The sequence below is a fragment of the Rana temporaria genome, chromosome 5 (assembly GCF_905171775.1).
Source record: "Rana temporaria chromosome 5, aRanTem1.1, whole genome shotgun sequence".
Lineage (NCBI taxonomy): Eukaryota > Metazoa > Chordata > Amphibia > Anura > Ranidae > Rana > Rana temporaria.
The window spans coordinates 354,613,369-354,628,157 of record NC_053493.1 but is presented as its reverse complement, the minus strand read 5'-3'; the positions used below and the strand labels follow the sequence as shown (position 1 = coordinate 354,628,157).

At 42.7% G+C, this 14,789-nt stretch overlaps 1 protein-coding gene across 1 annotated transcript in view; it reads left to right on the top strand.

Moving 5' to 3' along the window:
• Window positions 1-14,789, top strand: part of CALB1 (calbindin 1) — a 115,256-nt gene that overhangs the window by 59,448 nt on the left and 41,019 nt on the right. The window contains exon 4 of the mRNA XM_040354607.1: window positions 14,433-14,513. Within this exon, the coding sequence (XP_040210541.1) occupies window positions 14,433-14,513 (81 nt within the window). The remainder of the gene's footprint in view (window positions 1-14,432; window positions 14,514-14,789) is intronic.

Here is a 14,789-nt window from a genome sequence, read left to right as displayed (position 1 = left end):
CCAGCCAGGGCTAGGAATACCTCGGCATTCAATGGGGCTTACATAGGTAGGTAGGTGTGAGGTAGTGAGGACCACCCACCTGTTGTATCATCAGACTTGCCAGATGTTTTTTGAAATGTGGGGGTTTAAAGAGAGGAAAAGTTGACTAAAATCTGGAGTTCTGCTTTAAGACCAAGTAGGGTGGCATCCCATTCTAAACATAAAAATTAAAACCATTAAAGTAATATTAAATTCAAAATGTAATATATTGCAGCTTAGCAGTCGTCATTCTTAAAGGGGTTGTAAAGGTTCGTTTTTATTTTCGAAAAAGGTTCCTTTAAGCTAGTGCATTGTTGGTTCACTTACCTTTTCCTTCGATTTCCCTTCTAAATGATTTTTTTTTCTTTGTCTGAATTCTTCACTTCCTGTTTCTCCTCAGTAAGCTTGCCCCCATCATCAGGCTGGGGGTTAGTCAGTCAGAACAGCTTACTGAGGAGGAACAGGAAGTGATAAATTCAGACAACGAGAACAAAGAAATTTCGAAGGGAAATCGAAGGAAAAGGTTAGTAAACCAACAATGCACTAGCTTAAAGAAACCTATTTAGAAAATAAAAAAACTAACCTTTACAACCCCTTTAAGGCGATTTCCTCAGATTGGGACATTTGGGCATCTACCATAGTATTGAATGACGTTGTCATTTCACACATGGCTGTTTCAACCTTGTCCACCCACTCTCCTAAATCCTGTATTTCGGCTTTGAATTGGTGTACACAGGAGAGCATATCAGAGTGGAGGGAAGAGCGTAGGGATAATACCATGTCCTTCAGGACAGCGTCTGAGACTGGCTGGTCCAGGGTAGGAAAGGCAGCTATGGGATCAGGGTGGGATTCAGATTCTGTTCAAACCTCCATGTTTTGAGCCACATTGCCCCTGATAGAAGAGTCCTTTCGGCCCTTGGACTTAGCTGGGCTGCATGTGGTTGGAGTAGAGGTCCCAGAAGACCTCTCACTGTCAGGGCTGGAGGATACGAGACCTTTGGGGCCTGTATTGATTAGATGCTGGCTTCCTTGCTGGGATCGCAGGCTGGCGGCGACGCCATTTTGTTGTAGCCCGCGGCTCTGTGCTGTGAAGAACTGCCTATTTTACTCGGCAGCAGCTGTTATTCTTTCTGCTGCGTGTCATGCCGGAGGGATAGCAGGAGCTCTGGGTGAAGATGGATGGCAGCTGTGCGGGTGGAGGAGCCCAATGTTCAGCGGTTTTCCCGGCGGTGAAGCGAAGTTCTAGAGCAGGGGTGTCAAACTCTATTTCATCGTGGGCCGCATCAGCATTACGATTGCCTTTAAAAGGCCCGGTTGTATCTGTAAGATTAGATGTCCAGCGCATCCCCTCCCCTTACATTAGATTTCAAGAGCCACCCCACCATCAGAAGTTGAGCCCCCCACTCTCCCTTACATCACAGTGTACCCCCCTTTCCTTATACTGCTGCTGGGAAGAAGCTGGATGCATTGCTTGAAAGCAAAAAGTAAGGGTTTGGAGGAGGACCAGAGGAGGGCTGGAGCTTTCCTGCAACTGCAGAAGAGGTGCGAGGGCCACATGAAATGGCCTGGAGGACCGGATTCGGCCCACGGGCCTTGTGTTTGACACCTGTGCTCTAGAGAGGTGCGGCCATCTTCAAGTGCTGTTGCCATACAACTGACGATGCAGGCAGTAACACACCTTGATCTAGATTCACGTAGCTCGACGTATATTTTGGCCGGCGTAGCGCATCTCATATGCGCTACGCCGACGTAAAATAGGGCGCCCAGACCATTATTCACAAAGATCTGGCGCTGTACGTTGCGCCGGCGTAGTGTAACTAGGCAGGCGTAAACCCGCCTAATTTAAATGTGGAAGATAGTGGGCATGTTGTATACAAAGTAGCCGTGACCCCATGTAAATTTTTTCATGAACGAACGGCGCATGCGCATATACTCCCTAAGATACGTCGGCTCAATGCTTTCGACTTGACCGTAACCTACGCACAGCCCCATTCACGTACCACTTACGTAAACGTAAACATTTGACGGCTGTTCCAACGTCCATACTTTAACATTGGCTGCGCCTCATATAGCAGGGGTAATGTTACGCCGGACGTAAGCCTTACGTAAACGGTGTAGCGGGCGCAAGTACGTTCGTGAATCGGCGTATCTAGGTTATTTACATAGTCTACGCGTAAATCTACGGAAGCGCCCCTAGCGGCCAGCGTAAATATGCACCCTAGATATGACGGCGTACTAACACTTACATCGGTCGGAGGAAGCTGAAATTCAGGCGTATCTAGCTCCGTGAATAGCACGCATAGATACGACGGCGCATCTTCTGACTTACGCGGCGTATCAATAGATACGCCGACGTAAAAGCTACGTGAATCTAGCTCCTTCTGTATTACAGTGCCTCCACCCTGGATGAAGGAGCAGCAGAGACACCTTTGGACAGCAGCATTGTCAGTCTGGGGGGAGGGAAGTTTTAGATGCACTAGCAGATTTAAACACACCAAACAAATTGAAGCCAAACTTCAGCTCAAACTTTTTTAAGAAGTTGCAGGTTTTTCAGACTTACTGGTCTAATCACCTGGTGAAAATAAAAGACAGAGGGGTAGATTCAGGTAGAATGGCGCTTCTTTGTGCGGGCATAACGTATCCTATTTACGTTACGCCGCCGCAACTTTTACAGGCAAGTGCTGTATTCTTAAAAGTTGCGGCGGCGTAGCGTAAATAGCCCGGCGTAAGCCCGCCTAATTCAAATTCTGAAGAGGTGGGCGTGTGTTATTTAAATCAGGCTTGACCTGATGTGATTGACGTTTTCCCATACGGCGCATGCGCCGTCCGTGGAATTTCCCAGTGTGCATTGCTCCGCAAGGACGTCATTGGATTCGACGTGAACGTAAATGACGTCCAGCCCCATTCACGAACGACTTACGCAAACGACGTAACTTTTTAAAATTTGACGCAGGAACGACGGCCATACTTAACATAGGATACGCCTCATATAGCAGGGGTAACTATACGCCGGGAAAAGCCTTACGGAAATGTTGTAAATGTACTGCGTCGGCTGGGCGTTCGTTCGTGAATTCGCGTATCTAGCTGATTTACATATTCTAGGCGGGAATCAGCGTACACGCCCCTAGAGGCCAGCGTAAATATGCAGTTAAGATCCGACGGCGTAAGAGACGTACATCAGTCGGATCTTAGTCAAATCTAGGCGTATCTGATTCTATGAATCAGGCGCATAGACACGACCGGCCGTACTCAAAGATACGACGGCGTATCAGGAGATAAGCCGTCGTATCTTCTCTCTGAATCTACCCCAGAAAGCCTAAACAAAACTCATGCAGCTACAATATCTAAGAATTGGTAAGCTGCAATATAATAAATGTTTGCTTTTGAGTTTTATGCCGCATACAGTTCTTTAAAAAACGTCATTTAAAATGATCATGTGTGGGCAAAAACGTTGTTTTATGTCTTCAAAAAAACGACCAAAAAAAATTCGAACATGCTTGAATTTTTTGTGTCGTTTTTCAAAACGTCGTTTTTTACTTCACGGAAATTTACCGTGTGTAGCAAAAAACGTAGTTTAAAACGACGTTTTTCAACCCGCGCATGCCCAGAAGCTAGTTATGAAGCGAGCTTCAATGGAAAAAAGTGGTGAAACGTAACCTCGCTTTGCTAGAGCATTGTGAAAAAACGATGGTGTGTAGGCAACGTCGTTTTTGAAAATGATGTTTCAAAAACGTTGTTTTATTTCATGATTTAAAACGTCATTTTTTTTCATCACAAAAAACGACCGCCTGTATGCGGCATTATACTGCTTTCAAGGTAACAAAGCCAAGTTACATCGTTTTTTTTGAATGTCATCATGTACATGCTTGCAACAGGGTGACTTTCTATACATCCTTGCACTGAGGTGGAGCTTTGCATATGAATCAAACAACATCCTGCAAAGAGCACATTCTCTCTGGTAATTAAATAACATGGTTGGTCGGGCGGTCGCAGAAGGTTTGAAGGTTCTGTTAAAGGGCGTATCATTCATGTGTGTGAGGCGCAGCACACGGATGTTAAATGTATCCATTCTACACCTCTGTGCTCTGTGTGATTACACCGCTCACTAAGCACTGTGTGAAGGCCATGGAGCTTTTATATTAAAAGACAAACTTTTAAACCTTTGAAATTTTCTCTCAAGCTGATTTGGTCTGTGAACCATTAGTAAATGAAACTCTGATTCATACTATTTCCTAAGGATCATATGTTTTGGTGCCTACTTGCTAGTTTAGATTTTATAAACATATTAATGTAACACATTTACACCGAAGGGCATTATATTTTCAATATATTGTATGTAAAACGCTGCTCATTTTATTATGAATAGAGCATGGAAGGGTTATAACCCCTGTCAGATTTATTTTTCACCATCTGTGTCCCATCGCAGAGATTTTCCTTCACTTCCTGTCCCATTGCCAAACTGGAAGTGAGAGGAAATTCCTGAAAATAAAGGGAATTCCTTAAGGACCTCCTGGTCTCCAGAACTAGTGTCCCCATTGAAAGATTTGCCCTCGATCACTTTTCTGGGGAATTTATTTTCCTTTCACTTTCAATTAGGGTTGTCCCGATACCACTTTTTTAGGACCGAGTACAAGTACCGATACTTTTTTTCAAGTAGTCGCCGATACCGAATACCGATACTTTTTTTTAATGTCATGTGACCGTTTTCAAACCACAATACAGACCAAAGATATTTTCTTTAGATTTATGAAGAACTGGTACATCATGGTGTGGGGCTGTTTTTTAGCATACGGTACTGGAAAACTACATATCATTGAAGGAGTGATCACTGTCAGTGCAGCTCATCGGTGCCAGTGCCCAAAAGTGCAGCTAGCCAGTGCCACCTATCAGTGCAGATCAGTGCCCATTAGTGCATCAGTGCAGGGAGGCAGCTTATTAGTGCATCTCATCAGTGCCACCCAATCAATGCCAGTGCCACCTATCAGTGCCATCCATTTATGAGTGCCATTCAATCAATGCCAGTGCCACCTAGCAGTGCCATCCAATGGTGCCATCCAATTTGTGTTCGATGTCACAAAAAAAAAAAAAAAGTATTCTATTTTGGTATCGGGAGTATTTGCGCGAGTACGAGTACTAGCGCAAATACTCGGTATCGGTCCCGATACCGATACTGGTATCGGTATCTGGACAACCCTACTTTCAATGATAATGGTAAACAGGACAAATAGAGAGGGTGGATCTCTTTAACAATGGCACAGAGAATAAAAACCTAATAGGTGTTCGAATCGAATCCCTCTCCACTCTATGGAAAATACTTTGGGGTCGATTTACTAGAGGAAAATAAACTGTGCACTCTGCAATTGCAGTTGGTCTAGAACCAGTGGCGGTTCGTCCATAGAGGGCGCCGGTGCGCCGCCCCCTCTGGCTCTCGCACAGCTACTGAAATACATAGATTCATGCATTGCATGTGTAGCGCACCCCCCTTTTTGTTAGTGGGGCGTTACGCTAAAGTTAGTAGGGAGTGGGAGATTTAAGTTGCTCCCACTCACAAATTGTTTAATTTCTGCTGTTTCCAGTTTGGTACTGCCTCGTGGGTCAGTCTGCGTGCCAGGGGTGTGTTATCACCCCTGGGCGACAGTTGGCGCTAGAGGGGTTCTGACGGACCTATCTTTCCTCAGCAGCCAATCAGAGAGATTTTCCCTCTCTGGGCATGCTGGCGGGGGGTATATCTGTGGCGACCGCCATGAGTAGTTCTGTTCTACGCGGAGCCCGAGTCCCAGGTGCGGCATCCACCTTCAGGGTGCGCGGATCCATGGGTCCCACCATCGAGGCCTGCCTGGCCGAAGCTACGCACCTACCGAAATCTCAGCTTGATGCTGAGAGGGACCCCAGCGGCTCGCTGGGTCCCAGATCCTAAGCTGAAAGCTGTACGATGGGGGGTCTGCTCGGGAGAACCTAGATACAGAGGTTGTCTGTGAGGTCTGGACGTGCCATCGGGGATCCGGTCACCACGCCACATGACAGGTACATTTCAGCTGTCTATTGGTGACCCTAAATTGGACTTACTGGGAGGATTCGCTAGTTCTACCATTTAACCATATTTGAATATATACCAGGCCTGTGCAGGGGCCCTGTTTTCCTCCCAGTGACTTTATTTGCAAGTGACCTTCTGGCTGCCAGGCTCAAGTTAATCACCTGTCCAGGGGCACTTTACCTATTCAGGCGGGAGTGGCGACGTTTGAACTGTCTATGCTGAGAGCAGGCTTGCTCTCCATGTTCTTGATATCCAAGGCCTGATACTGCAGTTTTTCTCTCTGCTCATCAACCCTTTTCCTATTGTGTGCCATGTTGATGTTGGCTATGTTGGCCTTGGAATAAAGCATTGGAAACTCACACTGTTGTCTGAATATTCGCTCCTTATCCACACTCACAAGTTGTACCCCTAGACAAGAGAACTTGGTAACTTAATACGCCGATCCCCAAATTATTCAGCGGCTCCTTCGGCATAGTGGCTGCGTTTGATGGCATGGCACAGTGGTGACAATTGATGGCACAGTGGCTGTGTTTGATGGCATGGCACAGTGACTGCGTTTGACCCGAAAGTCAGTGAAGGCTGTACATCCGTAGGCTGGTGGCTGCGGTCTCTGTATGTAGGCTGCGACAGTGGTTGCTGACAATTCCTGTGTCTGGAGCGCATGAGCTGATTCTTCAGGATTTAAGAGGAGCGCATGCTCCGCAAACGCATTGCCTATTGGTTCCCCGCTACCCAGAAGTGATGACATCCCCCTGGCTCCATCTGCGTGCGCTCTAGACACAGGAAGTGTCGGCAACCACTGTCGCAGCCTGCGTAAAGAGACCGCAGCCACCAGCCTACGGATGTACAGCCTTCACGGACGTTCGGCTCTTATGCCTACATGCCTGTTAGGATCGTACCTTTGTGAGTACCCTGTCTATGTGTGGAATTTAAAAAATTATCAACATACTGCACTTAGAGTGGCGCCTGTGCTTTAGATCCAGCTACCTCAGAAGACCGTTCTTATTCCACTGGGCTTCCTTCAAAAGTTGCTTTTAAAGAATTTTATGGACTTTTCTTCCATGTCATTGTTTTAAACATCACTTTGTATCATTTCCACTTCCTTCGGCCTTGAGCAACTAGGTTGGTGGGGTCACATTGTGCCTGGCGTAAGCGCAGACTTTTTTCCTTTGTGTACAATCTTATTTGCCATTGTTCCTCATTTTCAAAGTGAAATTGTAGTCTCTGTCAGGTTCTTATTGCTGTCTTTAGCTCCCTTGTGTTCTCCATATTCTACGGATAACTTTGCTACTTTATTGTTAGTAGATTGAGGGAACACTAAAGACATTGGAGGTATACAGCTCACTCTCAGGCTAAAAGATGAATAATACCTAGACAGAGGGACGGTCTCTCCTACAACATGTCCCCTCAGAAACTTCAGTCCCCAACTCAATACTGTACCTAGAAAACCACATCACTTAAATATTTAGTATTATTTGCCCTTATATCATGACATTAGAAATTCTCAATCCCAGTGGAAAGCCCATCACATTTCCTTCCTTGGTTGCTTAGTGCCATTAAAAATAGCATTGTTTCTGAAGCTACTATATCTTTGTTGAGACATTCCTGATCCCTGTACCCATCTACCATTTTAAAAAGTTACAAAATGACCTTCTCACTTTTTTTGTTGCTCCAATTGGGAGGGTTTCACAGGCAGGGCATCCTATCCTTTTCAAATATAACAGAATATTACCAAGCACTTCATTTGAGAGCATTGACTTCCTTTTCTACCTTATACACTTACAATTGATGAACTGAAGTGGAAAAGCTGTAGATAGCACCTATCAATCCTAACTCCATGTTATGGAGCAGCAATGTGGACACTGAAATATCTAAGTTACTCTGTACTATGGCATTTCTTAGAAATATATAGTGACACACAAAATGCCGGTATAGCTTGTCAACAGACTCATCCTTAATTATATCTTTCTTATGACATCTTTCATCTTTCTCCATGATTCTGGAGAGTTTCACCTCACAGTTGTCTCAGCCCTGAATGTCCAAGGCCTTATTTCATTTCAGATACCTGATGGATGTCAGAACTAGAAAAATATGTTCCCTTAAACAACTTCAAGAGAAATTTGACCTGCTAAAGTAATCACTACGGAGTTGTACAAATCTGTCACTGTGCCCATACAATCTCTAAGGCCGCGCACACACGGTCGGTCCATCCAATGAGAATGGTCCGAAGGACCGTTTTCATCGATTAAACCGATGAAGCAGACTGATGGTCTGATGTGCCTACACACCATCAGTTCAAAAACCAATCGAGTCCAACTCGGTGATGTAAAAAAACACAACGACATGCAAATGAAGTTCAATGCTTCCAAGCATGCGTCGACTTGATTCTGAGCATGCGCAGGTTTGGAACCGATGCTTTTGTGTACTAACCATCGGTTTTGACCTATGGGTTAGGCGTCCATCGGTTGAATTTTAAAGCAAGTTCTACATTTTTGGACCGAAGTGTAACTGACCGATGGGGCCCACACACGGTCGGTTTGGACCGATGAAACTAAACTTCAGTCTTGGGCTTACCCCACCGGACTTTTTCAAACCTTCCAAAAAATTATTATCGCATATACATGCTACAGCACTGAGACTTCATACCTTGTAGAACTACATACAAGGATCCGAAATGTCAAAATGATGGCATATTTCAACTACTTGCCTTCATGATTCTCTTGATAAGTTTAGCAAAGCCTAGGAGCTGTGGCATATTATGGAAAATGCTATATAATATGACCTCCATTTTTTATAGTCTGTCCTCTCATTGAGCTGTGGGTCTGGTTATTCGGAGTGGTTGTGATGTCTTCCCTTTACTCCCTGTCTTAACTTTATTTTTTCTTCAAGCTCTTGGTTCTTTCCTGTTGCCAAGTGATGCCTTCTCTAAACTTGTACCCTACGGTTTCTCTGACCAGTACTTTAAAACAGGAGCTACTATGAACATACCAGACAAATTCATATACTGAAGACAGTATTTCAAAAGAAGAACCTCATAACAACTGTGCAGCGTGGTGATGGAAATGTTATGGTTTTGTAGTTGCTCTGTTTCTTCAGGGCCTGGGCAGAATGTAAGGCCATTGGTCGAAAAGTTTAAATTAAAGTTGAATATTTTATGCTTTGAAACACACTAGCAAATACCAAGGAATGGTTCAAAAAAGAAGAAATATATGGTTATAGTGTGCTCTTGTCAAAACCAGGATTTGATTCAAGGAATCCCACAAGCAACGGAATAAATTGCGTGCAGAAGTGGTCAAAAATATCAATGTCAAATGCCGCGTACACACGACCGTTTTTAATGGTCTAGAAAAAACAAGGTTTTTTTCAACTCGATTATTGTTAAACCAGCCTTGCCTACACACGATCGTGAAATAAATATGCTCTAGCAAAATGCTAGTTTTACCAGAACGAGGGCCCCGTCTTATAACTTGCTTCAGAGCATGCGCGTTTTTTTCACGTCGTTAAAGCCCACACACGACCATTTTTTACAACGTTAAAAACGACGTGAAAATTTAGAGCATGTTCTAAAATTGTAATGCCCATTTTTTACGTCGTGAAAAATGCTCTGGAACATTTTTTACATCCCGGAAAACAGTCGTGTATACGCGGCATTAGACTGATGGGCAGTTAAACAAAATGCCCACAAGAAATAATGTCTACTAAAGGGAATACCCGCTTTTTTGATGCCAAGGTGTACTTACTTTTTCATTACATCCATTGATATTTCTATTTAAATAATAATTGAAACTGCATATTTTTTTATGTGTGTTTATTTAAGTATATAACCTTTCTATGTAGAATAAAGATCTAATGTTTGCTTGTTAAAATATGTTGAAAAAGTCAACAATGTCCATGGGACGTGTTTACTTTTTTATAGGTCTGTATATATTATACTTTCTAAAGACAGGGAGCAGCAATCATTTTTTCCTTCAGCCTCAGAGATGCCTGTATGGTGAGGGAAAAGAGGGAGTCACTGCGATGACTCATTTACTTGTGTATGATTCAGCTTGGGCCATTGAGACCTGTAAACAAATGGCTTTTTTTTAATAGAAGGAAAGGAGATAAAGAAAACATGTGAAAAAAAGCCTAAAGCTGCAGGTGCTGGTTAAATATAAACACAAAATATTCATATGCAATATGAATATTGCATAAAATGTCACTTGTTTAGTTATTTACTAAATTAAATAAAGAAAATATATAGAAAGTCAATAATTTAAAGCGGGATTCCGGGCATAGTTTTTATTTATTTTTCTGCAATCCACAATACATTACATTCAATATTTTTTTACAATTATCAAAAAGCCATGATCGGTACATAAAACAGTGTAAACACGTACCTGATATCTGCTCAGTGATTTTGTGGCCGTTTCCATGTTAGCTGTGGTCATGAGAAGCCCAGTTCCTGTGTCTTCCTGGATTTCCCTAGAGAGGTGCATGCTGGGATTTTTAGGCACAGTAATGCCCAGAGACTCCTGGGAAATGAGTGTCATCATTTCCCAAGAGGCAATGGGGTCTTAGGACAGGAAGTTGAACCATGCGGACTAGAAACTAGTGAGTAAAAAATTAAAAATAAATTACGATTTTTTTTTTTTTTTTACATTAAAGGCAAGCTGTTAATAAAAAGTTTGTTTTTAGGGTGAAACTCCGCTTTAAGTATATTATACATGTATGTAGCACAAGGGAATGAGACTACTTTTCACGGTCTGGGACTTTACACACTCCTTGTCATTTTATTTTTCACTGGAATATTTATGAATATTGCCCTATTAGCTACATCCTTTTAAGTATCTATCTACCCATTTTGGCCATCAGTTTACAGAACAGACATTTCTGAAAGCCTCATTTCAGTATTTAGCTGGCATGCTGCTGACCAAAACACATTTTATATACAGTAAACATAAAATCTGAATATAAAATTATTTTATGACTTTCATAGCAATACATGGGTGAAGGAAAGGTGTTTTCCATATTTGTCGCCTGTAGCTGTTTTTAACATTCACTCACCTGTCTACACTGTGATAAATGAGGGCAGATGGTCATAAGTTTTCAATGGATCTCAGCAGAACTTTCTGAAAACAGAAGGCATTCCTGCACTCAAAGCTAGTTTTATAGCCATCAATATCCTTCAAAACTGGAGAAATCAGATTTTCATTCTCACCCTAAAAACTGTAGGTAGAGAAATCCAAAGCTCTACCAGGTTGCCCTTGGGCCAGTTGGATGATGGATGAACTGTTAGGTGATTTGACTTTAGCAGCTATAACTTGCAAATCACAGACGCCATGAACTGCAAGCACACTGCAAACAGGTAATGTCCTCCCAGGTGGTTTGCAGACTAATATATATTCCATAGACTCAGGAAGATTACAGACTGCATTTAGTAACTTAAAAACGTAATTAAGATTAAATGGTGCAATAATTCGACAAGGCAAAATTATATCGAAAGAGCATTTTCTTTGCTGTAATTCTTTATTAAAGCGGAGGTTTACCCTAAAAACAAGAATATACAATTACATCCATATCGCTGTACATAACGTCTTATTATTCTTTTCCACCCGGCTTCCGGGTTCTTACCCCCTCGGGGAGTAGGCGTTCCTATGAAGAGGCGTAGTGTCATCTGGGACTTAGCCCAGATGATTGACGTGCGGATAAGGCGCGTCACGCGTTCCGAAAATAGCCAAACTTGGAGTTGGCTCTATACGGCGCCTGCGCAGTCAGTTCTACACGGCTCCTAGTCTGTGCGCAGGCACCGTATAGAGCCGTATAGAGCCGACTTCCAGTTCGGCTATTTTCGGAACGTGTGACATGCCTTATCCGCACATCAATCATCTGGGCTAAGTGAGAACCCGGAAGCCGGGTGGAAAATAATAATAAGACGGTATGTACAGCGATAAAAAAAAAACAGCATACTGTACATGTCGGAAGTATGCTGAGTGTAATGGTATATACTTGTTGTTAGGGTGAACCTCCGCTTTAAAGGCTGATTGCTACGGAGTAACAGCTTTTATTCTAAGCTCAGTTTTCTTCAGATACACGTTGGGGGCACTGAATGTAAAAAAAAAAAGTTAGGAGAAAAGTTCTGCTTCAACAAATATGCCCCCAAGTTTACCTATACTGTAACATATTTCTAAGAACCCCGTTATACCTTTTGCAACAATGTCAATGGGCTGTCAATGTATCCCAGTGCACCGAAAACTGGAAATGAACCTTTTTTCCCAATTCAGTGAATGTCAATGCATGATAGTGGGGGTTATTTACAAAAGACAAATCCATTTTGCACTACAAGCGCACTGCAAGTGCACTTGAAAGTGCACTTGGAAGTGAAGTTGCTTTAAATCTGAGGGGGTAGATCTGAAATGATGGGAAGCTCTGCTGATTTTATTATCCAATCATGTGCAAGCTAAAATGCTGTTTTTTATTTTCCTTGCATGTCCCCCTCAGATTAACAGCGATTGCACTTCCAAGTGCACTTGTAGTGCAAAGTGGATTTGCCTTTAGTAAATAACCCCCAGTGTGTTACTAAGCATTGTGCTGTTCTCTGCTGACTTCTGCTATCCAATCACGTGCAAGCAAAAATTCATATTTTTTTTTCATTTTCCTTGCACATGATTGGGTACTCTTTGTCAAAGTGAAGTCTTTTTCATTTACTAAGCTCTGGAGCAACAGCAAAGTACACAGTCTATTTGCCTGTAGTAAATCAACCCCTGTGTATCATGAACATCTAGAATTATGGAGGGAAGAGGGCTGTTGCGCATTTCTTTCTTTTGTTTTTTACTTTACCTATAGATTTTCCAATAACCTATTGATCCTCTTAAAATGATGTCAGTACAAAAATAAATCTCAGAACAGGGCAGCTACCTGCAAAAGGAGTGAGGAGTAATTGCTTGCCTTTCTAAATATCCATGCCTAAGGCCTCGTACACACGACCGAGGAACTCGTCATAAATGAAACATTGTTTTCTTCGACGAGTTCCTTGTTAGGCTTGTCGAGAAACTTGACAAGCTTTCTTTGCGTACACACTGTCAAGACCAAATCTCGTCGTTCTCAAACGCGGTGACGTACAACACATACAACGGCAGGGGAAGTTCGATTCCACTGGCACAACCCTTGGGGCTGCTTTTGCTAATCTCATGTTACTGCGTGTTAAAGTGGAGTTCTAGCCACAATTAGCATTTTTTAAATGTATGTCCTTTCATCCTGCGTTTTTATAATATAAATCCGGTCACTTACTATTTTACAATCCGCTGCAGATCCGCATAGATAGTCAAAAAAGATAGTTTGTAAAACTATGTCTACACCGTTGTCATTTTGCTTGTGGGCATTGTGAAGCATACAGGCACTTACTTCCTGGAAGTCTTGGATGGGGAGTGATAATTGGACAGCGCACTGCATCCTGGGAAATGATGACACACATTTCCCAGGAGCATTAGAGGGAGATGATGTCAGAATCCTAGGTGGTTTCAAAGGCAGATTTTGTGGGACCGCATAGCAACAGGCATTTCCAGATGAGTAAAAAAAATGTTTTTCTTTTTTAGGTGTAAGCTACAGTTTAAAGCAAAATAGTTTTTTTGATGGAACCTCCACTTTAAGTAAAAATTTGGTAAGAGACAATTTGCTCTTTTCAGTCTGTTACAGCGTGACGAATGTGCTATCTCCATTACAAACGCTACTTTATTCTGAGCATGCGCGGGTTTCTAAGCATACACACGCTCGCATTTCTCGTCGAAAACCAGGCCGACGAGGAACACGACGAGGAAATTGAGACTCCCAACGAGGAAAAAGAGAACTTGTTCTCTTTTTTTCTCGTCGAGTTCCACGACAGTTTTCTCGATGAAAAACATACACACGACCGTTTTCCTCTGCAAAAAAGCTCTGCCACCAAGTTTCTTGATGGATTCTGTCGAGGAAACGGTCGTGTGTACGAGGCCTGACACTAGTCCGTTTAAGAGAAATCCATAGCTGAAGTCTGCTGGAAAAACCAACACATGCTGCGGGAGTGTCTATCTTGTTAGTCAACCACATTGTTCAGTGGTTCCTCTCACCATCCCCCACATCACTACTGTGTCCTATGACACTCCAGGAAGTGTCAATTGACCTGTGGACTTCAGCTGAGCGTTTCTCTTGGTGTCACGGGATGTGGGAAAGGTAAATGTTCACTCTATTCTTTGGCAGTTGGCCCTTTTGGAGATTTTTTTTTTTTTACTATGAAGCAAGCCAGGAAAGCAGTATCCCTTTGTGAGCAAAGCTTTGATTTATCCACATACTGCATACAAACATTGTTATTGTAAAATGAAGGCTGCCTGGTAAAATATGCATCTCATTTCCATTATCTGGCCTTTTCCAGCTCGCCCAGATCTTACCGACTGAGGAGAACTTCTTGTTGTTCTTCAGACAGCAGCTGAAGTCAAGTGAAGAATTCATGCAGGTATTACAGAACTATTTCCATAGACAAGGACATACAGGTCTGTGATATCCAATGTAGTTATTCAGCCATGGATCCCAGGAAAAAATGTATTACTTATTTGCTCGGTAGTTTGCTTTGGCAGCCAACTCACTTAACCCTAACTACCCAATAATGTGTATTCACCTTTATGGCTTGTCTTGTGGCAGGTTAAATAAAACATCTATCGAGATAATATTACTGAAATATTTTTTCTACGTTTGGCTCACATATTTACTTACATTAACTTATTCAATCTTA